General features: G+C 41.6%; 1 protein-coding gene across 1 annotated transcript in view; it reads right to left on the minus strand.

Annotated features, from left to right (window-relative positions):
- Window positions 1-540: 540 nt before the first annotated feature.
- The window catches only part of LOC117503713 (voltage-dependent calcium channel subunit alpha-2/delta-1-like), a 139,990-nt gene continuing 113,641 nt past the window's right edge, over window positions 541-26,889 (minus strand). Inside the window, exons 33-38 of the mRNA XM_034162931.1 lie at window positions 25,149-25,201; window positions 22,859-22,914; window positions 19,865-19,991; window positions 14,356-14,474; window positions 9,812-9,894; window positions 541-1,626 (exon numbers count right to left, since the gene is read on the minus strand). Of these exons, the coding sequence (XP_034018822.1) occupies window positions 1,504-1,626; window positions 9,812-9,894; window positions 14,356-14,474; window positions 19,865-19,991; window positions 22,859-22,914; window positions 25,149-25,201 (561 nt within the window). The 3' untranslated portion in view covers window positions 541-1,503. The remainder of the gene's footprint in view (window positions 1,627-9,811; window positions 9,895-14,355; window positions 14,475-19,864; window positions 19,992-22,858; window positions 22,915-25,148; window positions 25,202-26,889) is intronic.

Here is a 26,889-nt window from a genome sequence, read left to right on the forward strand (position 1 = left end):
CTAGTTTTTTTTTTTCACGCAGTTGTGGCAACGAAACAGTAGCATACTGTCCAGACGTCATTAAAAAATAAATAAATAGCGAAATAAATAATACTTCTTTGCATTCCGTTGCCACAATCTCCAAAACTAAAGGGTCCAGATGGTACAAGAGATTTTATCAGCTGAGAACAAGTCAGAAACAAACCATCCTGATTGGTTAACACTCACTATGGCAACACAGTTTAAGACGATCCACAGCAAAGGCAGGAAATTTGAATATGTTTGCTACTCCTTGTTAGACGCCAGAGTTGTTAAACATCAAAACAGGTAACCTGCGGCAGTTGAAGAGTTTGAGTGCATTAACATAATGAACACCATTTTCACACAGTACGGTATCTACATTAAAAAAAAGGCCTGGTTTCGCAGACCGAATGGTCCGCCCCTAAAAATTGGTCCCCCTGCCTCCACTGTGCATGCGTCATTTTGGAGTTCTAAGACAGACTCTCTTCACCCAAAGTGTGTGATTATTAACCATCAGATGATAAAGGTAAAACCTCTTAAATTATTCTAAAGTCAGTTTTAAGCAGAAACGAGGTAAAACTTGGTGACGCTTTGAAATGACCCACGCACAGTGAACACATCAGCTAGCAGTTCATGTAGCTGCTGCGCTGTGATCGCTTCATCTGTCTTTTATGATGAAATAATGCTGAATTTATGTTGAAATTATTGCTATACAAAAGCTTCAGATATCTGCCGGTGAGACAGATGATGACTGGAGTGCAGTCTGAAGCAGAAACAAGGTGATAATCTGTGAGCCACGGCTAATGACGCATGCGCAGCGAAGGCAGGTCAGACTGATTTTTAGGGGGGACCGTTCGGCCTGCGACACCGGATGAAGTTAATGACATCCTACAAACTTTCAGATGGTGTGCAATCTAAAGATTAGACACACATACTTAACAACAATTAAAAGACAGATGAAAGCTAAGAGCTTTGATGTCACGTTTTGGCATCTCTTACTGCACAGCTGGGTTCTCCACTTCAAAGCAGTAAATACCTACAAACATGCCACTGCAAAGCCATTCAGATTAAACTGCACGCTTGTGGGAAAAAAAGACACCGTTTCTGGCAGTGCTGAAGAAAACCACTCAAAGTTTTCAATATATATCAGACACGCTACATGCGTGGCATCTCTCCATCCTCAGTGACATTGAGCCAGAGGATGAAACCAGTGGATTCTTCTAATCTCAGCTGGTGTAGACCAATGGAGGGGACAGAGAGGAAACATGTCAGGTTCCTGTGTGTTCAAATGGATTATCTGTAGCTTGTCTAACTTGTACCCTCACTCCTGGTGAAACCCCTTTGAAGAAATGCTGAAGATGAAGAGAGCTGGCAGGATGAGGGGCTCGCGGGTTCTTGGTACAAGCATTTCTCTTTGGCCGGTCGTCATTTAGGTGGCAGCATTGCATGCCGGGTACCATGTTGGAGAGTCACAGAGTGGGCTTGTGGGTATGAGCCGGACGGTCATGAGGGGACGACAGGGTGCCTGGAGCCAGTTGCAATGTAGAACAGCACCAGCTGGAGGGCGGCCATTAGCCAAAGAGAGGGACTCAGGCTGGACGCCCCACCACAGTCAGGGTCCTTCTCCTGGTGTCAATGACCAAAACGAAAACAAGTTACCACCTGGTAAAAAGTAATTAAATTTTGCACATTTAACAGTGCCAAGAAAAAGTATTTGCCCTTCTTGATTTGGTTTACTGTTCCGCACCTTTTCTCACACTTGAACTACCTTTTACAAAACATTGTAAACTGAGTGAAGAATAAAATAATTTAATTTTTATACAGGTAAAAATTGATCCATTATCAACTGAGCTTGTGTGAAAACACATTTGCCCTACACTTTTCAAACTCACAAATCTACCAAACGACACTGACAGCTTGTGTCAGCTGGACTAGGCACACCCAGGAGTGATTACCGCATGCCCTGTTAAGATCAATTACGGTAAACTGGAACTGTCTCAGTAATGAATAATTTAACTCATCTGCACACAACGCATGTCTCCCTCACCCCATCCCTATCCCCCCCACCCATGTCTCTCTACTCTCCTCACCCTGGCTTCCTCCCTGCCACCTCGAAGGCAGCGCATTTTTTTTTACTGCTGCAGCCTTCAACCCCCAAGGTGGGTGGCACGGGCCCCTCCTGCTGTGGCCTTCACCCACTTTGCCTCAATCGTATGATGGACTGCTTCAAGTTTAGGGCACATAAACAATGTCAAATGTATATGTGTTGTCTTTAATTTTGATGCGTGTCATTATTACGGTAAACAAGTAATAATTGCAAATTAATTGCTGTATCTTGTCTGAGGTAGCTGGAGTGTAAACGTAATTGCCCTTTTAGGGATCAATAAAGTTGTCTGAAGTCTAATGTGAAGTCAGTGAAAGAAAAATCTTACCCAGGAAAACATCACGGTCAAGTCAAAAGAAATTCCAAAAGAGACCACTTTGGAAAAGGCAGCCAATTCTAAGGGTCTAGAACAGGGGTGGGCAATCACGTGCTATTTCAACCTACCATCCCTGGTTCTCAAGACCAGGCACCTAAGTGGCTCTACTCTACTCTTCTCTACTCTTCTATTTTACCCCTCCTTTTTAGATATTTAAATATACCTTAGTATACTAGCATAGTTCCACCTTAAAATTGGAATATAATATATAAGATATACCTTACTGAATTTTCATGAAGGGCTGAGGCACTGCAGGTTTTCCTTGCTACCAGTCACCTCAGTAGGTGATTTCATTAATGATCAGGTGTTTATGTTCTGGGGAGAAACTGCCTGCTGAGGTGACTGGTTGCAAGGAAAACCTACAGTGTCTCAGCCCTCATTGCCCACCCCTGGTCTAGACACTACAAACAACCACAGTGACAGCCATTATCTCCAACTGCAGGAAACTGTGCAAAATGAAATAGCAACAGTTTCCTCTATTGGCTGACCTGCCCGAGTTCTTCATGGCCAGCCTGTAATCATTTAGTTCAGTTCTTGTCTTTCTCTTTGCCAAGGAAATTGGAGTATGTTGCTACAAATCCAGTAAATTTTTAAAGTGTCTTCAGTTATTAATAAAAAAAAAACATGATAAATAGTGACATAGGACTTTACTCAGAGCTTTAGTCTTGTGTCTCAGCCACAGTAAACTAATGGAAGCAAACCAGAGTCTTCAGTTATTGTTTAAATCAATTAATCCATCAATTGAAATCCTCAACTAAATAGAACTGTTTCCGCAGGCAGAGGTTGGCTTAAATGTTTTACTCAATAAAACAATGTCAAGGTCAGAAATTCCAGAAGACATGAAGATGATGATTGAAGTAAATCAGTGGTATGGAAGCTCAGTGGATAGCACTCTTGCCTCTCCCAATGTTTGCATGGATTTCTTCTGGGTACTCTAGTTTCCTCCCACCATCAAAAACATGCACATTAAGGTCTGCTTCTTTCTCTGCTCTTGACCAAAGCCTCATTTCGTCAGCTGCAGCTGGTCCCCTGGTACCAGATTGTGGCTGATCACTGTCCCTAGTGGTTGGATTGTGTCCAACTGTAACTGCAGTGGACAAATTTCATTGTATGTGTCCATGTATGTACAATGACAATAAAAGCCCTTCTTGGGAAAGGCTACAAAGACCTTTCTAAGGTCTCAAAACAACCACAGTGAGAGCCATCATTTCTAAACCAAGAAACGTAGCACAAAAAAAGACCTTGCCTCCAGGAACTGACTTTCAAAAATTCTTCCTTGACTACAATACCAGCTCATCCAGGAAGTCAAAAACAAGCCAAAAACAACACTGAATGCATTCATTTGTCAGGGAGAGGAAGTGAAATACAGAAAATTCTCTATACTAACCAGTATCAGACAGCTGGAATGAGTCCCGGACTAGGAGATAAATGCTGGCTGATGTAGGCCAGCATCTAACAATCCCTGCAGAGATAGACACAGCCAAATATCCTTCCCAGGCAGTCCGTGTGAGATCTATTTCATTGACCTGACAGTGCCCTGGAAGGATGCTGTTGATGAAGCAAACGGGTAGAACAAGATGTGGTATGCAGACATAGCAGCAGCTGATGCAGAACAGCAAGGCTGGAGAACAACAGTCTGCCCAGCAGAGATTGGCTGTTGGGGTTTTGGAGCTACACACTGTATTCCTGAGCTCCTGAAGGAGCTGGGAATCCATGGCCAAACCCTACGCTGTGTCAAGGACTATCAGATTGATGATTGAGGGAGCTCACCATAATTGAGGAATATATGAATTGTGCTCTCAACCACAAAAAAAAAAAAACAATTCTAAAGGAGAATGTCTGGAGCAGGTGAGTTGAAACTCAAGCACAATTGGGTTATACAAGAACACATACAAGAGCAACTTCACAACTGAATGACCCAAAAGAAACATTTTGGGGTACCCTCATCAAAGTCTTCTGCTGGTAATGTACTTTACTGTGGGAGAAGAACTTGTGTGTACCCAGAAAGCTATATTTGCTTGGACCTGTCAACTTCTAGTAGGGGTACTCATGCTGGACACCTCAAAGGGTAGACTGTAGATGAAAAGCAAAACCTAGTCATCCATGTTGTGGGTTTGGTGACACAGACATCTATCCATAACGGCATGGAGGAGGGTGACGCAGGTCAGTCAAGCCCCCTGTGCTGTAACTTCCCAGTTGGTCTACTCCCATTTGGTCTACTTCCCATTTGGTCTACTCTCAGAAATGTAGAGTAGTGCTATTTCATCTACTTTCATATTTTCCAGATTTTTTCTTAAATATTTACAAGATTTTGAGTTATAAGAGGTTCTAATGACTAGATAAACCAAAAATACCCCAATTTTCAAAATATTTTTTTCAGAAATTTTATTTAGGGTTAGGGTTAGCCTGTTGTTTCTTTTGTATTTGTATCAGTTGCTATATTTAAAGACAAAAATAAGTCATTAATATTACTCTTAGTTTATTTAGAAAGCTAGGTTTTAGAATTTGTAGAAGTTAATTTCCTTATTTTCATGCAAAAAATAAAAACTATCAACTAAACATTAAATTTTAAGTTTCATTTGCATAAAAATCCCAAACAACATGGGAGTACACCAAATAGGACTAGACCAACTGGGAACCTAGCTGTAGACGAACTGGGAATTTTAGAGTAGACGAAATGGGAGTAGACCAACCGGGAATCAACCCCCTGTGCAGCCAGTTGACCGATGTGGGGACAATGTACCAACATCGTAAAGACTTTCCAACTCATCGTCAACAATACTGAGGCATGGTGGAAGGATCTTAAACAGGATCTTAATTCATGTTGGAAAACCCTCCAGTGTGGCTGAATGAAAGCAGTTCTACAGAGAACAGTGGGTCAAAAATCCTTTATGGTATGAAAGTGTACTGGAAGGATTTGATTGCAGTTGCTGCTTCAGATGGGACAACTAGCTATTAAGTTTAAGGGAAACGTGTTGGAGTTCCAGTTAAGGGTGTGTTGGACTTTTGTTTCCTGATTTAAAACTATACATTTTGTATATATATAGCCTTTCGTCAATCTTTCCTTGAACTGCACACAAAATAAGATGCACAAACAGAAATTAGAAGGGGGTACATACTTTTTCCCTGTACTGTAAGCACTTCCTAGGTATCAAACAGAGGTCAAATATTGTACAAAGCTCCAAAATGTGTTTTATGTAAATGCTTAGGTGTTTGAAAGGGAAAAAAGGGAAGGATTGTTTTAATGTGTGCTTGAAGTGGGGAAAAAAGTTGACACTAAAAATGTCTCAATGCAAATGAGAAGTGAGCGATGTCTGTGCTTGCTAGCATCTGGCAACATCAGTAATCAAATGCCAGCAGTGGTAGACACCGGAGCCCATCGCCTGAGATGGATAGTGATAGATGGGCAACCATACAAAGAGAAAGTCTGGAAGTTCAAAGTTAGGTGAAAATGAGATGGAAAGAGAAAGGGAGGAAAGTTTGGGGTGAGGGGGAGGTGAAGATGGATGGCGGTGGAACATAGGAGACAGTGACAAGTGAAAAGGATAAGGGTGAAAAATGAAAATAACAAAAAAGACACGCGACGATGGAACAAAGCAGAAAGTCAAACAAGGAGGGGATGCGGTGGAAGCCTGAGAGCATGAGGTAAAGATCATGAGATTTGAACACAAGATAGTGATAAAGTGTTAATGAAAGAGAGAATGCGAGTTATGGGACTGACCCGAGACAGCACATGAACAGTGGCAGCGGTAACATGAGCAGACAGGAAGTCAATGGGGAGCCTGCGCTTGATTGGCGCATGGCCTCATCCTAACCATCAACAGCCAATCACAAAGCAAAAAAGAGAAACAAGAGTCATGCAGCAAAAGGTCCATGTAGATGGCAGGTTAGTTAGCAGGAAAAAAAGAGAAGAAGAATAGATTAAAGAGGTTATGGGCGTGCACAATTATTTACCTTTATAGATATGGTTTGGAATTCATGTTGAACAAATAAAGTAGATACCACAGAGTTGTTCCGAGTGGTGATCCTGCACAGCTTGCGAACAGCTCGTGCGAGGGGTCTTAGTGTACTGCTTGCCACGGCTCAGCACAAATCGAAGAAGATCATTTAAACTTGTACCGGCTTCGAATATGTTCAAAATTTTGGCCGCTAGCTGGACTCTCGCTCATGTTAGGGAAACCCAATGCAGGTTCGTTGCATCTAATTTTTACCCAAAGCCAGGAAAGAGTTACCTAGAGATATCAATAGTCGAGTACAACTAAATACGATGTGGACACCAAGTCTGCCCGGAGTTATGCTAAGTTGTGCCGTGTCTACCCATGGCTGCTTCAAGCTGAAAACAGACCTGAGTGGTTAGGAGGCTAACAGGTACTGCAAAAAACAAAACAAAACTGGGACTTGTCCCAACTTTTGCCAAGTGGTGTGCCTCCTCAAAAGAACTCTGCATGGATGGTAACCAGGTGAGACCTATTTGGGAGAATCAGTGGAGGTGCACCAATTTGCATGGCGCCTAACTCAGCCAGGTGTGAGTAACTTAATGTTTTACTTTAACGGGCAAATTTATGCATATGAAAGATACCATTAAACTGGATTTTAATAGGTTGACATGGTGTATTTGGCTACTGAGGGGCTATATTAAAGAAAGCCCTATTAAGTGCAGGTGTTCACCATAGTTAACACGATCGCGTATGCTTAGACTTACAGAGGTTAGCATTTTTGTTAATATGACCACATCCACCTAACATGGTCCAGGATGAATGGTGAGACACTCGTGTGGAAATTCCTCTAAAATGTGTTTGTGATCACAAACAAGTTTTAGAGGAATAGTATATTCAGTCATGCTAGTTGGCGGTTAACATTAATGCCTGTGTTCCAGACATGTTGGAACTCAAAAATCTCTGGCCAGCTACTCGAATAAGTACTGTGGAATGGCACTTGAAGTTAGGCTGGGAAGCTCAGGCCAAATCCATCTGTTCCAAGTTGGTATGACATCACTGCACATGGTAGCACCACGTGACTCTATGCTAACAGTCAAATAAAGTGATTTTCATGCTTGAGACTAAACTAAAAGATATTTTAAGTAATGGAAAAACAGATTTTACACCTAGACTGTCAAATGTGTCCAAAACACTGTATAATGTGTACATGTAAAACGTTTTCATGAGGTACACCCATGTACCTCATGAAGTGGCCAGTCAGTGAAGACAATTCAGGCTATAAAGCATTGCAACAAAACTTGTTGAAACCTTTTTAAAAAAAAAAAAAAACATTTGTTGTCTGGTGGTTCTAACATTTTAACCACTAGCATAACCATACATGCTAATGCAAACCGCTAACCAGTGGTGGGCACAGCTAACCAAAAACTTAGCTTCGATAACCATTTATCTGATAACTGAAAAGTTATCTTTTATGATGGTAAACCGATAAACTGCTAAAAAATGTATCTTTATTACAGATAACCGATAACTTTTAGTATTGATTCGGATTACACTAGGGAGGGGTGTACACTAGGGAGGGGTGTTATTTCAAAAAATTTGGAAATCTATAAATGTTTGTATGGAATATGGAAATATCCACAGAATAAATCATAGCAGGATAAATTTTGGATCATTTGTATCCAAAAACCCATATGGACGGAGCCAGTGAAGATATCGGGTTCAAAAATTGCCAAAAATATCGACGAAAATGTCATATCTTGAGAACCGCTGCATCTAGAGACTTGAAATTTGGCTCCAAATGTTGCATGACCCCAAGTTTATATTCAACTGCTATAGTAATAATAAGCCTATCTGGTGTTTTTTTTTTTTAAGAATAATTGACAAAAAAAACTAATTTCAGTACATATGTTACGATCAATTGTAACAAACAAAATCTATGTAGTTTTTATTTCAGGAACATCAGTTGAGTATAATCATCACATGTAAAGAATGACATGGCCACAAAAACAACTAATTATAAGCAACAGAGTGGTTTTCTACGTCAACAGCACATATATGACACACGCGTTACTTGAAATTTTCAAACGCTCCGTCCATATGGGTTTTTGGAACCAAATGACCCAAAAATTATACTGTTATGGTTTATTCCATGTATATTTCCATATTCCATGCAAAAATCTATAGATTTCAAAATTTTTGAAATAACACCCCTCCCTGATTACACTGTCGGCTTCTGATAAATTAGTTTCACTTTAAGCACCGCAGGGGCTGCTGGGTAAATTCAAGGATCACAAACACATAAGAAAGCATGAAAAAATAAATAAATAAAAAAACAAACACTGTCATCATCTTTCAAAAGCAATAAAACACAGTATTAGAAGTCACTGTTGACCTTGGTATCACAGTATATACCATCATTTATGAACTAAAAAAGTGTCTGCTTTTTTCACACGCTTTGAACCCTGCGGCTTAAACAACTGAAATATGCCCATTAATGCATTGATTGGCAGAGTTAAAGATATGTAGTAAATATAAATTCTTACCTGTTAGTTTCAGTGGGATTCATCTGAAGAAATAATCCACATAAAGCTTCCTTTTTTAATCCAAAACAGTGTCTAAACAGTGAAGAAAAGTCCCTCCCTCTGTACACACAGCTGCGCCACGAGAGCTCCTCTCCCTCACCGAGTATTGGCAATTAAATTATACCGTCAGCCACAAAGAAATAAAATAATGTTTAAATTGGTCCGTTTTGTTGATAACACTCACTGTAAGTGAAGCTAAGTGAACCTGAACTACACTACCCACAATGCTCCCTGCGTTGACCGGCCAATCACATTTTACACTTAATGATGAGGTCATCAGCAAGCGACAGGCAGCAGGTCTGCCACAAACTCACAACAGATGGACTAAAATGTTTGATTTTAGGGTTTACAAATGTTTTTGACCGTTAAACTTTGCTCACTTTACCAGCAAAAATGTTACTGACTGAAAGTTATCGGAACTAAATTTTTTCAGAAGATAACTGGTCCGATGATGGTTTTAAAACTTAAATGAAAAGCTAATCTGCTAGCAAAAACATTAGCTTAGATAATTATCGGTTATCAGATTATTTGAACTGTGCCCACCGCTGCCACAAACACAGTTGCTTCACTAATTTCTTCAGTAGTTAAACACACCCTGTCAAGGTAACAATGTTTAGTATAAAAATCGAAACCCCACAACTGGAAATACGGTACTTCCTAGAAAAGTTTCATCTTCAATTTTTTTTCAGTCTTCTTAACTGTATTATGTGTAAAATCCTACACAGAACACTTTTATCAACAAATCAGTGTGCAGCTCAAATGGTTTTGAACCAGAAACAGTGTGTGTTAAAGTGTGATAAAGGCGACTTACGTTTTCATTGTTGTCGAAACAGGTTGCCGGGCCTTTTCTGTAACGTGGATTCTGAGCCAGTTCACAGGGATTAGGACCGTCAGCTGATTACCATATTCAGGAATATGACATAGTTCAGGAAACAAATATTTCCATTCATCTTTTACCGAAAAGAACGATTATGTAATCAAATTTAATTGAAAGCTAATATTATGGCTGAAAATACAGCAGATGTTTTCCAAGAAACTGAATCCCTAACAGAGTCTTTATCCCCATGGGTTTGACAGAACATCATGAATTTATCAGACTTATCACATAATACCATCTGCCACACAGACACACAACAGGCACATCTTTATTCAGGAATAAACTTTGCATGCGTGTGTGTGAATGAGTTGGTATTTATTAGTATAGTCATGTAAACAGTATTGAAAACAGTTATTCTACAATATTCTGTTGTTGTCTTGTTTTCCTCCATCAAGTATCAAAGGCAAACATGTGTGTTAATCCTGAACATACTGACTGACTAGTGTGGACAAGACAGTCAAGGGAGAGCTGGTTAAATATTGGTGTGGACTTGCATCTACCTAAAAGTACCCATTTCCTTCTCATTATTTCACAGTGTTTCCTTCATCCTTTGTGACATCACACACCAATCAGCAAACAACATTGTGATCACTTGCAGAATACTGTATAGCTCCTGTTCTTACCATCAAAGTACCTCCGACTGTCAAGGGATGGACTCCACTAGACCTCTCAGAACCAACATTATAGTTTCTGTTGGATCAGACAGCACAGGCTAGCCTTCGCTCCTCAAACACATCAATAAGCTTTGGTTGCCCATGACCCTGTTGCACCAGTTTTCCTGCCTTGGCCCATTTTCAGTAGGTACTGAGCAAGACCAACTAAGAACATCCCACAAGACCTGCAGTTTTGGAGATCTCTTGCCCAGTCATCACAATTTGGCCCTTGTCAAGTCATTAAAATCTTTTATTTATCCCCTTTTCTCCTGCTGTCAACACAACTTGCTGCCTCATATGTCCCACCCACTGACATGTCCCGTTGTAACAAGATAATCAATGTGATTACTGCCCAGTCTCTAGCCATCATAAAATGTAGTAGACTTTCAGCAATGGGGTCATCTAAGCCTAATGCCCAACGGCCCGTCCGCAAAACAGCCCAGTTTCATTGCAGTTTGTGATCTGTTAGATTGTGATACCATGAAAATCTAATACATTTCATGAGGGTATCGTGATCTAATAGATTAAATAACTTTATGTGATGCCATCACGAACTGCCGTGAGATTCACTTTATCAGTCAGTGGTCACAATGTTATGACTGATCGTTGTAGACCTGAAGTCCATTTGATCCATGCTTATCCCTGGATAATGCAGCATGAAGTGCATGAGAGTCCATGATTTCCCCGGACAGGATGCCAGTCCATTGCATGTTACTTCCCAAACCAAGGCTGGTACCCATTCACAGCTCGTTGGACTTGGACACTTCAGATGAAGTGTCTTGTCCAAGGGTACAAACAAGTAGTGTGAAACACAAGCCTGTATCTGTAGTCCCTCTCCAATCCCTTACGGTGCGTTTACACATAGGCAAGACGCGTTACGAATGTCATATTTGCGTCATTCTTGGCACATTCCTGACATTCTTAATGTGACTTAATGCATCTGACTATGCTTCTTAATACAGTAGTGCGTGTTGGTGCGTGATATTCGTGATTTTCATGGAGCATGTTTTTGGCATTCAAAAAATGTAGATACGAATGTCACGCACCACTCTCATTTCGCCTCATGTCGTGGAGGTTGCAACTGAGCATGTTGATCCATCTTGATTAGTGGTGATCCTTAATAGAGCGTGACAGCATTCTTCTCTGATGTGTGCACAATCAAACGCTGCTGCACCGCATTCAGTTTCATTGCTGCAGTATGCTGAAGAAGGACAGTGATGGCAAGTTGGCTAAAAGTTTCGTTCCAATGGTCCTCAGCGCGCTGCTGCAGGTGTTCCACCTGCTGCATGTGCCCGATGTTTGGGAAACGAGTGAGACGAGAGCCACCTGAAGTCACACGTCTGGCTCTCTCAGTCTCCTCCTCCTTTCTGTGCCACTCCATGGCACAGAGCCCAACTAAGCATGCAGTCACAAAGTTCTTCTGCTGTGGATTTTGAGGAGCAAACTGGAGCGATCTGAACTGTTCAGCAACTGATCGTTGGATGAATATTGGGGTGTGTGTGGAGACAATATGCCTCATTCACAATGTGACAGAACTTAATGATGCAGTGTTACACGCGATAGCGCGCAACAACGCGGAACATTATTCTTGGCTGTGTGTAATGCTTCCTGATAATTCTCCAGTAACACGTGCCATTAATTGTAATGCGTGGTAACAGGTTGCAGCCGTTCCTGAGGACACGTGACGTCTCTGCCCCGAATCATCACATTCATGATCAGCGGCCAAGAATGTATACTTCATGGCATTTGTGACTTGTTGTCGTTATGTGTAAATGCAGATTTGGGGTGAATCTCAATTCTACCCCTTGGCCCTTCCCCTTCCCCCTTCCCCTCCGTTTTGCACGGGCACGAGAGACAGAGGGGTGTCTCAATTCTCTTTTTGGAGCGAGGTGGAGGGGTAGGCGGAGGGCTACAAACCCCTCCGTTTGGAGTGAATCTGGATGCACACTCCGTTTGGAGGGGTAGGTGGAGCTTACTGCTGTCTCCCCAAAAAAACAAACATGGCACCGAAAGAGCCGCACAAATGAAGCGGCTTTCATTACAAATTACGCTGTTTAGAAAGTTATAACTTGCCAAAAAACTTTACAGACAGTTGTCTATGACAGCAACGTGCATGCTGCTGGATGCATGTTGTGTATATTGTCGTTCTGAAGAATATCGTAACGTCACTCATGTGCTGAGGTGTTATAATGCATATACACACGAACGCTATGATAAGACACTTTTATATCTCACAATGGAGAAAATCATGATAAAGGATAAGCGCGTTAATTTGTATGTTCATAAATCTTTGGATAATGGTGATCCCTGCTGTTGGATTTCAAGATCTGTAACGTGTGTGTATTTTATAAACAAACAGGGAGCCCTCTCCTAATAAGCTTTCAGGCAGAAAATGAGAAGTTTCATCAATCGGAATAAGTTGGAAAATATATACACAGACATGTATATGTGTACCACATAACCTGATGTCCTGCTGTTATTTGTTAAGGAAATTTCTAAAGGAAATAGGGCTGGATGCAAAAAATGGAAGAATTTGAAAAAGAAATATAAGGTTAACAGAAGTAGATGCAGCCCATAACATACATACAGGTGTTGATCATATAATTAGAATATCATGAAAAAGTTGATTTATTTCAGTAATTCCATTCAAAAAGTGAAACTGGTATAATGTATACATTCATTGCACACAGACTGATATATCCATCCATCCATCCATCCATCCATCCATCCATCCATCCATCCATCCATCCATCCATCCATTTTCTTCCGCTTTATCTGGAGTTGGGTCGCGGGGGCAGCAGCTCAAGCAAAGCCGCCCAGACCTCCCGATCCACACACACCTCCCCCAGCTCCTCCGGGGGAACCCCAAGGCGTTCCCAAGCCAGCCGAGAGATGTAGTCCCTCCAGCGTGTCCTGGGTCTTCCCCGGGGCCTCCTCCCAACGGGACATGCCCGGAACACCTCTCCAGCAAGGCGTCCAGGGGGCATCCAGAAAAGATGCCCGAGCCAGACTGATATACTTCAAGTGTTTATTTATTTTAATTACTAATTAATTAATTACTAATCAGTCAATTAATGATTAATCAAACAATATCAATTATTACTACTATTGATTATTATTAGTATTATTAACATTAATTAATTACTAATTAATTATCAATACCATTAATTATTATTATTATAAATTACACATTAATTAAATTAATTAACCTGACATGATTGCGATGCGACTTCTATTTCTTTGCATTTACGCAGAAAGGCGAGAAAATAAAAAGAGCAAACAGGCTACTGCAACAAGTTGCATTTTGGTTGCCATGTTAACAAACAGTGAAGACGGCAGTTTGACACGGGCAGCTTTTTTTTCTCCTAAGGTGGAGGGGTGTCTCAATTCATAGGGCTAGAGGCATACCCCTTCACCTTACCCCTTGTTTTAAAGGGGTAGGCGTAGGGGTAGGGGTAGGGCCAAGGGGAAGGGGTACAAAAGAGAGTTGAGATTGGGGGTTAGAGCCACAAGCTCTGCTGGACCAGAATTTAGGTATTTTGTTTTCTTAGCCAATAGGCCTCCCCTCCAGCAAGTTTGTAAGCAGCCCTGGTGACAGCAGCCACCCAACAAACACAGATGGGTGAAAACATTACCTCATTGGTGGAGAAAATAAAATTAATTCAGACGTATGGCAGCTGGTACACTCCATTCCTTAAAATCGCTCCCAATCATACTTGCATGTGTGTGATCTCATGAATGGCAAATTTTCTTAAAATACATCACCAACACTCACTAAATGCTCCTCAAATAGAGAGAGTGGAGCCTATCTGCCCAGGAGGATACACTGCTGCTCATCCTGTATTAATGGTTTGCCATTACAGGGCGGGCACTGAGGGGTGTGTTTGGCATCAGAAATGATAAAGACCAGGTTGGTCTTGGGCACCTTTTCAGCATGGTACATCCTGGAGAAACAGACACAAGAGTTGATGTTGGCCTCGTTACCACAAAATGTTTACAGCAGATGTACGAAAATTTCATTTGGAAGCAATAAAAATATAAAATGAAGTAAGTCTTCATGTGTGGCAACAACAACAAAGCTTCTTTTCATCTTTTAACTTTGATTTGCAAGATGACAAACAGGCTGAACTACTACGTTGTCCTGCCAAGAAACTAAAACACACGTTGCTGGTGCACAAATTATTTTTCAGCATTTTTTATGGTGGTCGTTAAAGAGAAAACGTGTGCGCGGCTCGTGCACAGCATGCGGGTAGGCAATAGGCACTCCATCAGCTGGCATGAGTGGACCTCAAAATGGCACACAGGAAGGCGGTCCGCATTAATGACTATCCTTCAACTTAATGGCATATCAGTTTTTACATTATGGAATCACCGGCCTCCGAGGATGTTCATTCAGTTGTTTAATTTTGTAGAAAAAAAGCAGATCACAGACATGACACAAACATAAAGTCATTTCACATGGCAACTTTCTGGCTTTAAGAAACACTACAAGAAATCAGGAAAAAAAATTGTGGCAGTCAGTAATGGTTACTTTTTTAGACCAAGCAGAGGGAAAAAAAATATGGAATCACTCAATTCTGAGGAAAAAATTATGGAATCATGAAAAACAAAAGAACGCTCCAACACATCACTAGTATTTTGTTGCACCACCTCTGGCTTTTATAACAGCTTGCAGTCTCTGAGGCATGGACTTAATGAGTGACAAACAGTACTCTTCATCAGTCTGGCTCCAACTTTCTCTGATTGCTGTTGCCAGAACAGCTTTGCAGGTTGGAGCCTTGTCATGGACCATTTGTTGTGTGGGCCGCCAGAAGAGGAGGTACTGCTGGCCCACTACCAGAGGGCGCCCTGCCTGAAGTGCGGGCTTCAGGCACGAGAGGGCGCTGCCGCCTCACAGGAACAGCCGAGGTGACAGCTGTCACTCATCAACTATGACAGCTGTCACCGATCATCTGCACTTCACCCCAGATAAAAGCAGGATGACACCTCCACCACGTCGCCGAGATATCGTTCTTCTAAGGAGGTAATAAGTCATAAACTAAACTGTATCTTAGTCTGAACTCTTTTTGCAGCCTCTTTCCTGTGGAGCCTTGTCCGCTGATTGGTGGTTTGTGAGAGTGCCAACGTCTTCGCCTCTCACTCCTTCCAGATAAGTGCTGAAACAGGAGCTGCACGAGTGTGTGATTTGAGGTGGAGGTGGAATTCCCACCGCTGTTGTTACTGGGTGTACACACCCACACTTGACTGTCTTTGCTCTTCGCCAGCAGTACCAGATCCGACACGCGGAGACGGTGGCCACCTGGGGGATTCGGGACCTGGCGGCTCCAGTATCCTTCGGGTTCGGTGGCGGAGGAAATCGTGTGGTTCCGGTTCTTCTTTAGACGGACGTCTCCTATCGTCGAGCCTGCCCACACGACACCTTTATCCATTGACTTTGTATCATTCTATAATCTGCTGTGTATGGTTGTGGCATTCACAACAGTAAAGTGTTCAAATTTGACTCCTTCTATTGTCCGTTCATTTGCGCCCCCTGTTGTGGGTCCGTGTCACTACACTTTCACAACACCATTTTCTTCAACTTCCACCAAAGATTTTCAATTGGATTAAGATCCGGACTATTTGCAGGCCATGACATTGACCCTATGTGTCTTTTTGCAAGGAATGTTTTCACAGTTTTTGCTCTGTGGCAAGATGCATTATCATCTCGAAAAATGATTTCATCATCCCCAATCATCCTTTCAATTGATGGGATAAGAAAAGTGTCCAAAATATCAACGTAAACTTGTGCATTTATTGATGATGTAATGACAGCCATCTCCCCAGTGCTTTTACCTGACATGCAGCCCCATATCATCAATGACTGTGGAAATTTACATGTTCTCTTCAGGCAGTCATCTTTATAAATCTCATTGGAACGGCACCAAACAAAAGTTCCAGCATCATCACCTTGCCCAACGCAGATTCGAGATTCATCGCTGAATATGACTTTCATCCAGTCATCCACAGTCCACGATTGCTTTTCCTTAGCCCATTGTAACCTTGTTTTTTTTCTGTTTAGGTGTTAATGATGGCTTTCGTTTAGCTTTTCTGTATGTAAATCCCATTTCCTTTAGGCGGTTTCTTACAGTTCGGTCACAGACGTTGACTCCAGTTTCCTCCCATTCGTTCCTCATTTGTTTTGTTGTGCATTTTCGATTTTTGAGACATATTGCTTTAGGTTTTCTGTCTTGACGCTTTGATGTCTTCCTTGGTCTACCAGTATGTTTGCCTTTAACAACCTTCCCATGTTGTTTGTATTTGGTCCAGAGTTTAGACACAGCTGACTGTGAACAACCAATATCTTTTGCAACATTGCGTGATGATTTACCCTCTTTTAAGAGTTTGATAATCCTCTCCTTTGTTTCAATTGACATCTCTCGTGTTGGAGCCATGATTCATGTCAGTCCACTTGGTGCAACAGCTCTCCAAGGTGTGATCACTCCTTTTTAGATGCAGACTAACGAGCAGATCTGATTTGATGCAGGTGTTAGTTTTGAGGATGAAAATTTACAGGGTGATTCCATAATTTATTCCTCAGAATTGAGTGAGTCCATATTTTTTTCCCTCTGCTTGGTCTAAAAAAGTAACCGTTACTGACTGCCACAATTTTTTTTCCTGATTTCTTATAGTGTTTCTTAAAGCCAGAAAGTTGCCATTTGAAATGACTTTAGTTTTGTGTCATGTCTGTGATCTGCTTTTTTTCTACAAAATTAAACAAGTGAATGAAGATCCTCCGAGGCCGGTGATTCCATAATTATTGCCAGGGGTTGTACAGTTGACTAGTTTCACAACACACTGTGTCACCTGTTGGTTGGTAGAGACCGGCCAAAATACAGAGAGCACCATGGGATACTTTTGATATCAAAACCCTAAAAGTCAATCACGCATTGCGCTGCTATGCATGTATGTAAACAACACACAGCTGTGATTCCCACAAGTTGTTTTTACAACTTTTTGATAAATTCTGTGATGTAATTTGTGAAATCACCTTGAGGTTATTCCCACACATTATGGCATTATGTTTCACTGAAACCTGGCTCAGTGAACATATCTCTGACAGTGCTCTGCACCTCTCTGGGAAAACGAGAGGAGGTGGAACATGCTTTTATATAAACCAATGTTGGGGTACAGATGTCACGGTGTTGAAGAGGATGTGCAGCTCTCAGCTGGAAACCTTTTTCATAAACTGCTGCCCATTCTAGTCACTGCAGGATTTCTCCTTGTTTGTGCTGGTCAGTGTTTATATCCCACCTCAAGTGTGCATACCGGAGGTGCAGCAGCAACTCGTTGACCAGATCACAGATGTGGAGAGAAAGTATCCAGACTCCTTGTTCATCATTGTGGGGGATTCTAACAGCACAAATCTGAGCCATGAACAGATAGCACATCACGTGGGCCACCAGGGAAGCAAACATTCTTGACCACGGCTACACCACAGTAATGGATGCGTATTGCTCTGTTCCCCGTGAAGCTTTGGGACTCTGATCAGTGTCTGCTCAACCTCATTCCCACTTACAGGCAGAAATTAAAATCTGCAAACCCTGTAGTGAAGATTGCAAAGAAGTGTACGGATGAGTCGAGGCAGGAGCTACAGGCCTGTTTTGACTGCACAGATTGGAGCGTCTTTGAAGCTGCATCCACAGACATTCATGGACTTTGTGACACCTAACATGAGTTTTTGTGAGGAACTAACTGTGTGTGCAGACCAAAACCTTCTACACATACAGCAACAACAAAAACAGGCTTCCTGTACAAGCAGAGTAGCAAAGAGGAGCAACTCTGATAGGCTGAAAAAACAATTCTCAGTCAACAATCGTGCGACAGTGCGGAGAGGTCGTCAGCATGCTACCAACTACAGGAGACCATCCCCCCAACCTGTGGAGAAGCCCCGACTAACTGAGGAGTTGAACATGTTTTATTCCAGGTTTGAAAGGGACCCTCACACACCCCTAACCCACCACACCAACAATGGACTATCTTCTCCCCTGGACACCTCTTTCCTCCACCCCTCTGCAACACCACCTGCACTAACGATCTGTGAAAACGATGTCTGCTAGCAGTTTTGCAAACAAAAGATCAAAAAGGCTCCAGGACCTGATGGGGTCTCTTCCTCATGTCTGAGAGCATGTGCTGATCAGCTGGCTCCTATCTTCACCTGGATCTTCAACAGATGCCTGGAGCTGTGCGAGGTCCCCTGCTGCTTCAAACACTCCACTATTATCCCAGTCCCAAAGAAACCCTCCATAACAGGACTAAATGACTACAGGCCCATCACCCTGGTATCTGTAGTCATGAAGTCTTTTGAATAGCTGGTGTTGAGCCACGTGAAGGTCATCACAGGACCCCCGCTGGAACCTCTGCAGTTTGCCTACTTGGCAAACAGGTCAGTTGAGGATGCGGTCAAAATGGAACTGCATTAAATCCTACAGCACCTGTCCTGTTCAAGGACTTCAGCTCGCCGTTCAACCCCATCAATTCCCCACATAAAAACTCTCCAACCTCTCTGTGCCAGTGCCCACCTGTCAGTGGATCACCAACTTCCCGAAGGACAGGACACAGCAGGTGAGGCTGGGGAGCATCACATCCAGCACACGGTCAATCAGCACTGGCACCCTTCTGGGGTGTGTGCTCTCCTCCCTCTATACAAATGACTGCACCTCAGGAAACCCCTCTGTTAAACTCTTGAAGTTTGCTGAATGACGACATCACCATCATTGAGCTCATCCAGGACGGTGATGAGGCTGCATACAGACAGGAGGTGGAACAGTTGGTCTTCTGGTGTGGTCAGAATAAGCTGGAGCTGAACCCACTCAAGGCTGTGGAGATGATAGTGGACTGCAGGAGAAGCTCCCCTCTTCACTCCCAACCCCCCTCCATTCTCAACAACACTGTGCCTACTGTGGACACTTTCCAGTTCCTGGGATCCACTGTCTCCCAAAATCTGAAGTGGACCTCTCACATAGAGTCCCTCAGAAAAAAGGCACAGCAGAGGTGAGGATGTACTTCCTCAGACAGCTCAGGAAGTTCAACCTGCCCCAGGAACTGCTCATCATCTTTTACACATCCATCATCCAGTTTGTCCTGTGCATCTCCATCCCTGTTTGGTTTCCATCTGCCTCCAAACATGACAGCCTCAGACTTCAATGAACTGTCAGGTCTGCAGAAAAAAAAATCTTTGGAGCCAGCCTGCCCTCCATCCAGGACTTTACCGAACGAAGAACTTTGGGGCAATTTATGTTGTGATTTGGCACTATATAAATAAATTAAATTTATTAGAAACATTGTGGGAACTTACCTGGAGCAATTTTCACATTCGATTGTTCCTCTGAAAGATCGGTTGCTGTTCTCAAAAAAGTACTGTGTTTGCTCTGTGATGCAGACTTCTTTAAGCATGGCGTCTGACAGGTCATCGTCCATGTCAGCTGAAAGCACATTCAGAAGGATTTTCTGGTGGTTTCATACAAACGCAGACTCTATTTTTAGGTTACAAGTACAGAAGAATAATCAGCAATGTTGCAATCTGGGGGTGCACATCTGCTGGATTTTACAACTTGGTGCAAAATGTGCTAAGGATCCTATTGTGGGAGTTAAGATTATTACTTTGCAGTTATTTTGGTTGGTAGAAACATAAAATCTCAAGCTGAATTAAATGCAAACCATTTTGAACCTTATGGACCTTCTGGCTCGAAGGACGCGTGGCATTTTAATGTTCAACATATGTTGTGCCAATTTGTTCAAAACACAAATTATAGCTGATCAGCAGGACAAAGTGCTTAAAAAAATAAAAAATAAAAATAAATATATATATATATATATATATAGCCAAATGGCTTCCTCATTGATCGACAGCCTTTCAGGTCATGACGATGATGGTGCACTCCCTTAAAAAGTGTCACATTTCTGTCTGATGCCTCAGATTTCTTTATTAGTACCAAAGTCATGATCCTGAGGATCCCACAGATCTTTACAACAAAACTTCATTCTTAATTCTTGAGTGTTAATCGTCAATTTCATAAAGTTCATAGGGTCCCAAACAGAGCTTGAAAACCCCAACTCTTTCTAATTAGTGCACTGCTTCAGGCAGATAGATGAGCCAGTCGGTGAAATCACTTGTTTGAGGAACACAGGTTGAAACAATAAATGGTTGGACTTCTACTACTCCACCTCTTCTTATATTTCTGAGAAACAGCCTGTACCGTTGCTCTTTCAGAGTAGGCTCTTCATGAGGAACCTGGCTTGTGGAGATTCAAAAAGTTCTGGAATCGTTGGCTCAATCAATTAATCAATCAATCAATCAATCAATCAATCAATCAATCAATCAATCAATCAATCAATCAATCAATCAAATCACTTTATTTATCCCCAAGGGGCAATTTTAAAAAGGCACAATGCTTTAGATTTTTTTTTCTTCCTTGCTTGTAAAAGCATGAAGGCACTGGGTCTTCAGGTTGGCCCTTAAATGAAGCCAAACATTTTCCAAATAACTAGTTAGAAGCTTTTTACAAGAAATTCCATCAATTTCCAGAATCGTTCATGCTCTTTAAACAGATACTTATGCTGGTGTATAAAAAACAGAAATAAATCCATCTTTTAACTATTATTTTTAAATAACTTCATATTTAAATAAAGTGGACATTGAAGTGACTTGATGCATATTGCTTTTTAAAATGGAGCATGTACACTATGGGAAAATTGACTTCAAAAGATTTCCGCTACGGTGTATGTAAACTTATGCCTGTAAATGTTCATGGTGGCAGACAGGCAGTCAAAGCTGCTCCCATTTACAGAGTCCATCTGGATGCATTAATGCACATGTTCTTCAGGTTACAAAACATTAAGCAGTTTCAGTTTAACTAATACAGTGTGTAGGCATCACTTTGCAATTAATCAATTTGGCTTAATGCAGTTAATATTAATCTAATTATTTGTTTATTTGAAGTCTGATAAAGGGAAACTGAAATTGTGTTCATCTTAGCTTCTTTCATAATCAAAGGAATAATAAATGGAATACTTTTCATTGTGTTGAGTGTTTGGTGTCCACAGTAAAGGTCAAACAATGTTGACGTCCATTGGATTCTATGACATGTGACATATGTTACCCTGTAATATGAAAACTAAGCATGACATATGTGGCACATATGTCACATCTGTGAGGCCTCATAACAACTGATTGGTTAGTCGCTTTGTGAGGTGTCATAGCATCTGATCGGTTAGTCGCTCTGTGAGGCATCATAACATTGATCCGTTTGTCGTTCTGTGAGGCGCCATAACAACTGATTGTTTAGTTGCTCCGTGAGGCGTCATGACAGCCGATCGGTTAGTCGCTCTGTGAGGCGTCATAACAACTGATTGTTTAGTTGCTGCGTGAGGCGTCATGACATCCGAGGGGTTAGTCGCTCCGTGAGGCGACATAACCAATTGGTTAGCCACTCCGTGAGGCGTCATAACATCCGATCGGTTTGTTGCTCCGTGAGGCGTCATAACATCCGATCGGTTAGCCGCTCCGTGAGGCGTCATAACAAGCTGTTATTTGTAATGACGCCAAACACATGAGCGAGAGGCTCCCTAACTGGATGTTTCAGTTTCAAGATGGCGGCGCAACTTGAAAATTGTCCATTGACTTTTCTCACCATTTTTGCAAATTCTTTTTTACCCCATAACTCCATACAATTTAGTCACACTCACAGATGGTCCAAACTATACCTTTTTGAAATTTTTATGATAGACAAATAATACAGAATACCTTTCAATATGATGTGAGCATTTTTAAATTTTGACCCCTAAAGGTGGGCACTAATAGATCTAGAGCATCACTCCCCCCCCCCCCCCCAAAAAAAAAACAAACAAAAAACGCATTCTAAATGGGTGGTTACCACCCCGCTAAGGTGATTTACTTTGCCAGTTAAAGTCTCATTTATATTAACCTGACCACGCACCAGCACTCTGGTTGATTCTACAATAATGTTGCACACACAAAGTCCCCATGAGCATGACTGGTGTTCAGCCAATCACAGAGTGAAAACATTACTCCTCCATTACTATTCTTGCCAAGTGGTCATATTGCACCACAATTTGTAGATAAGAGTTTAAATTGTGCTTTAAAGACTGTGTCATTACAACTAAAAACAAACATCCAATTTTATTTTCATAAAGAGACTTTTTGGGGCCACCCTGAGTTCAATCAGTGCTGCAAAAAATCCTGAATAAATCCTCAAATTGCCTCTGATCGGAGTGTTAAACGTGTTCAGTTTCACTGGGGTTGAATAACAGTCTGACGATGGGACCTCACCTGCTTCCAGGAAATTTGAGAATGTGATGCTGACCAGAAGCTGTTGAAGTATTGACCTGAGAGCAAAAACAAATGCTACAGGTGAAACATTCCAGATTTCTATCAGAATATAGTGTCCAATCAATCAAAAGGTTAGCATAAAATAGCTCACTAATAATGTCAAGAGTGGTAGTTTAATTTTAAATGATGACTTATATTCTTCAAAGGGGTCATATTGTGCAAACTCTTAAGCTTCATGTTAAAATGTTACCACCGTCATGTCTGAGTATGCACACATTCTCTTGCTATAAGAAAATTATAGGAGGCCACATTTGGAACTGTAACAGCTCAAGCTACAACTCAGCATACCTCATGTGATTTCTCCAAGCAGGTCTTGCTTGTCCACATTTGGTGCAGAGTCTTCCTGAGCTGACACACCACTTGGCGAAAATCAGGAAAAAGTATTTTTTTTTTTAAGCTGGATATCTAGCCACCTCATCCCCACCTGTGATCTGCTCAGGATGGCCTGGCACACCTCAGTGCTGTAAAGGTGGTGTACTCACCATCCTCAACTCAAATCTTTGGATCATTCTTTCCATGTTCTGCACCTGAGGTCTCCGGTAGTCCTGGCAAGCTCACAAATATTTTGAACCTATTTCAAACTGGCATGAATTTAAATAAACATTTTTTTGATGTGTGATGCCAAGGCACACAAAGATGGAGACTGGTTCTGTCAAACAAATCACGCCCATAAACCTGTTCTGCCTTTTTCTCCTCCTCCATCATCTCCATCCTCAGCATCCATTTCCTGATATACCATGCATCTCTCCTCTGCATATGCCCAAACCGTCTCACATCTTTCACTTCATCTCCAAACCATCTTACCTTGCTATCCCACTCATATTTTTTAAAAGTCCTCTATAGGCTCTGACATGCAACATGAAGAGGAGGACTGTCTATGATGTCTCCTGGATGGGATGCCAATCTGATGCAGGTTATGTCCCCCAGGAGGACCAGAATCCATTTACAGTTGGGTGGACTAGAACAGCATAGGTGAAATGTCTTGTCCAAAGACAGACAGGTAGTGTGACTGGGAATCAAACCCAAGTCTACATACTGGTTGCTCAACTGTGAGCCCATCAACCAGCCCAAGCTTTGGAAGTCACGTGAACATCAATTCAACATATTAAAGTTGCTTTACAGTAACTTTTAAGCTTAAAAGGATTAAGAGCACGAGTATACGTCTGTACGCGTGTGGTTTAAAAAAGACATTTATAGATGTCAGAAATGCATGATTTTTTTTTGGCACACAAAGGTTTGAAATCTCACTAATAACGTATAAAATTTAGAGTTTGAGAATTTTACGGTTCTTCAGTTTTAAAATACAAAAGGTTGCCAAACAGACGGTATTTTTCCTGACAAGCACAACTTACAGTTTTGAATAATAATATTTCTAATCCAATTACATTTTCTCGCAAATCTGATTGGTTAATTGTGTGATGTTTCAGACCGTATAATATCGGGTGTATGGTTCACATTTGATGTATTACTCTGCTACGCAGATGTCAATAATGGTGCAGTCAGCTGTGAGCGAGAAATGTGGCGTAGTGATGACGATGCCGAAATGGGTGAATTTAAGATACCATACGAAAGTACTGATGTGGATTCTGATACAGAATTACCGTTTCACATTTAATAGATTACTCCACACCCTGACCGCTGCTGGAGCGACAGTGAAGACGTTATTGCTAACGGTAAGCCTCGACGACCGAATTACCTACAGAAAAATAGGACAAATTACCTTCAGAAAAATAAACCGTGCAAAAGATAAAACTGGATTAGAATGGGAATAACCCCTGTGTGTCTGTTGATTTGCAGACGTTCATGCTGGTCGCAAATATCCATTTTAAAACTCTTTTACCTTTTTGTAAAGCTCAATTTGTGACTGTAAAACCAGAATGTTTGTCCACAAATCATCAGACACAACAGGGTTATGCCCTAATTATTATTCTTATTATCCCATGAATCAAAGCACTAAACAAAATAAACTCCAATAACCAGAGAATATATACCAATCATATAAAGGACACTATAACAATGCATAAAAATGCCAAAGAACTGAAAATACAGAAAAAAGGTGCACCGGAAAGTAACCTCACTGGTGGTCTCACGACTGTCACCTTCAGTTTTGATCTGCAATTTCGTATGCAAGTTGCACAATATGACCCCTTTAAAAAAAAAAAGCACAATTACTGCCCATCAGTAACCCCAAAATATAAACAGCTTTTCAATGTCAGACGTTTGAACTCACCAGGCTGCTGCTGTTGCCCACCACCCTAAATTCAAAATGTCTGCGATTGTGGGCTGCGAGGGACAAATAGAACAGAATTAAACATCAGAAAAAAGATCGTAATCAACAACAGTTTGAGTACATCTTGCCACCCGCATTCGTCATGTGGTAGCAAACTGTGCAAGGTTGATGTTTGGCTCCCGCCAGAATAAACCTTCTTCCCTCTCAGATGAAATTGAGACAAAACCCTCAAAACAGATGTTTGCATGAATTTCTAAACAAAGATGCCGTGAACAAACAAAATTACAAAAGGTCCAACATGCTGCTTTGATTACATGTCGCATGAGAGTGCCTTGTTTAGGTGAATTAGTGCCACTTCCTTTTTTTCTTCTGGTGATGGCGTGTTGAGTCACCAAGGACTCTTAACTAACCATGTTAAAGGCATCGCTGACTCTGAAGAACATCTTTGATCACAGATGTCCGGACCTTTTATCTCATCTGGGTCGGCACAGCGGGTTTTACACGTTTGCCCGCCAAAGCGGGAAACTTGAAAATCGAGCGGCGCACCTCCTGTTTTCACTTGCCGCCCATCTAAAAGGTGCATGAAAAATTCTTCTGCCCATTGTTTTCCAACGCAGTCTGCACGCACACACGTTCAAGCAATAAGTCAAAACAGAACCGAAAACATCACACTGTAATTGGATTATAAAATATCACAAACATGCTTTTAAATATGGAAGAGGCCTCTGCTACCGCTGGCTGTGTGGGGTTTTCACAAAGTCACACAGACTGGATTTTAAACTGGTTTCAAAGCACGTAGACTTCTTAAAAAAATTATATATAAAATTACTTACCAAGGCCAAAAATCTACCTTCTTCAGATACACAGCTTTTGCTAATATTTAACATCCTTATGTTGACTAGAAAATGCTAAGCCTGATTAGTGTTAGCATAGCGATTTGTGTGTTAGCAGCTAGCATGTGTGCTCATGTTAAAGACAGTGGTGATTTTGAAGGCCCATTGGTCCGAAAGTCCATCAGGCTGAACGTGTCACACTGACACTTTCAAATCTCAAGGAAGATTAGAGAATGGAAAGGTGTCTGTGCTTGTTTTGAACAGTTTGCTTGCTAACTAGCTGACTGGCCTTCTTTAGGGAAATCAGACCAATAGACCTCCAGAATAATGATCCGTCCCCAACCGCAGTAACCCCAACAGTGTCTTTGACCACTACTGCTGACTACTAACCATTAGCATAACTGGACATGCCAACATTCATTGCAGGCCCACACCTGCTAATGCTGAGTGGTTAGCATTCTCTTTAGCACAGGGCATTTGTAGTTAAATGTGCTATGCTAGTAACAGTGACTGGTATAAACAACTTTAATCGTGAAAAAGGCCAGAAAGTCCCAATTTCAGTCCTCAGGGACTTCTTCTTTTTTTTTTTTTTTAATTGTTCCATATTTTTTGATTAGCTCATGCAGCTGTCCGTTAGCTCACTACTGGCTCACCATACTTGAGTAAACAATACAGTTTTTGTCAAAATGTGCAGGAATTGCCAACTTATGATCTCAGCAAATGCGCCAGAAAGCATATCGCGCCTTTTACATGAATGATTTTTGATCCTTGCAGGCCTGAGTTTGCATTCGTGTAAGCATTCAGGTTCTCTGTTGGCCAGGACATTCTGAAATTTGGTGGCGCCAATTGTCCTGAAGCACAAAATAATACTGACAGGTCACTGGGCTGGTGTTCATTTCTCCTCCTGC

The sequence above is a fragment of the Thalassophryne amazonica genome, chromosome 22 (assembly GCF_902500255.1).
Source record: "Thalassophryne amazonica chromosome 22, fThaAma1.1, whole genome shotgun sequence".
NCBI lineage: Eukaryota > Metazoa > Chordata > Actinopteri > Batrachoidiformes > Batrachoididae > Thalassophryne > Thalassophryne amazonica.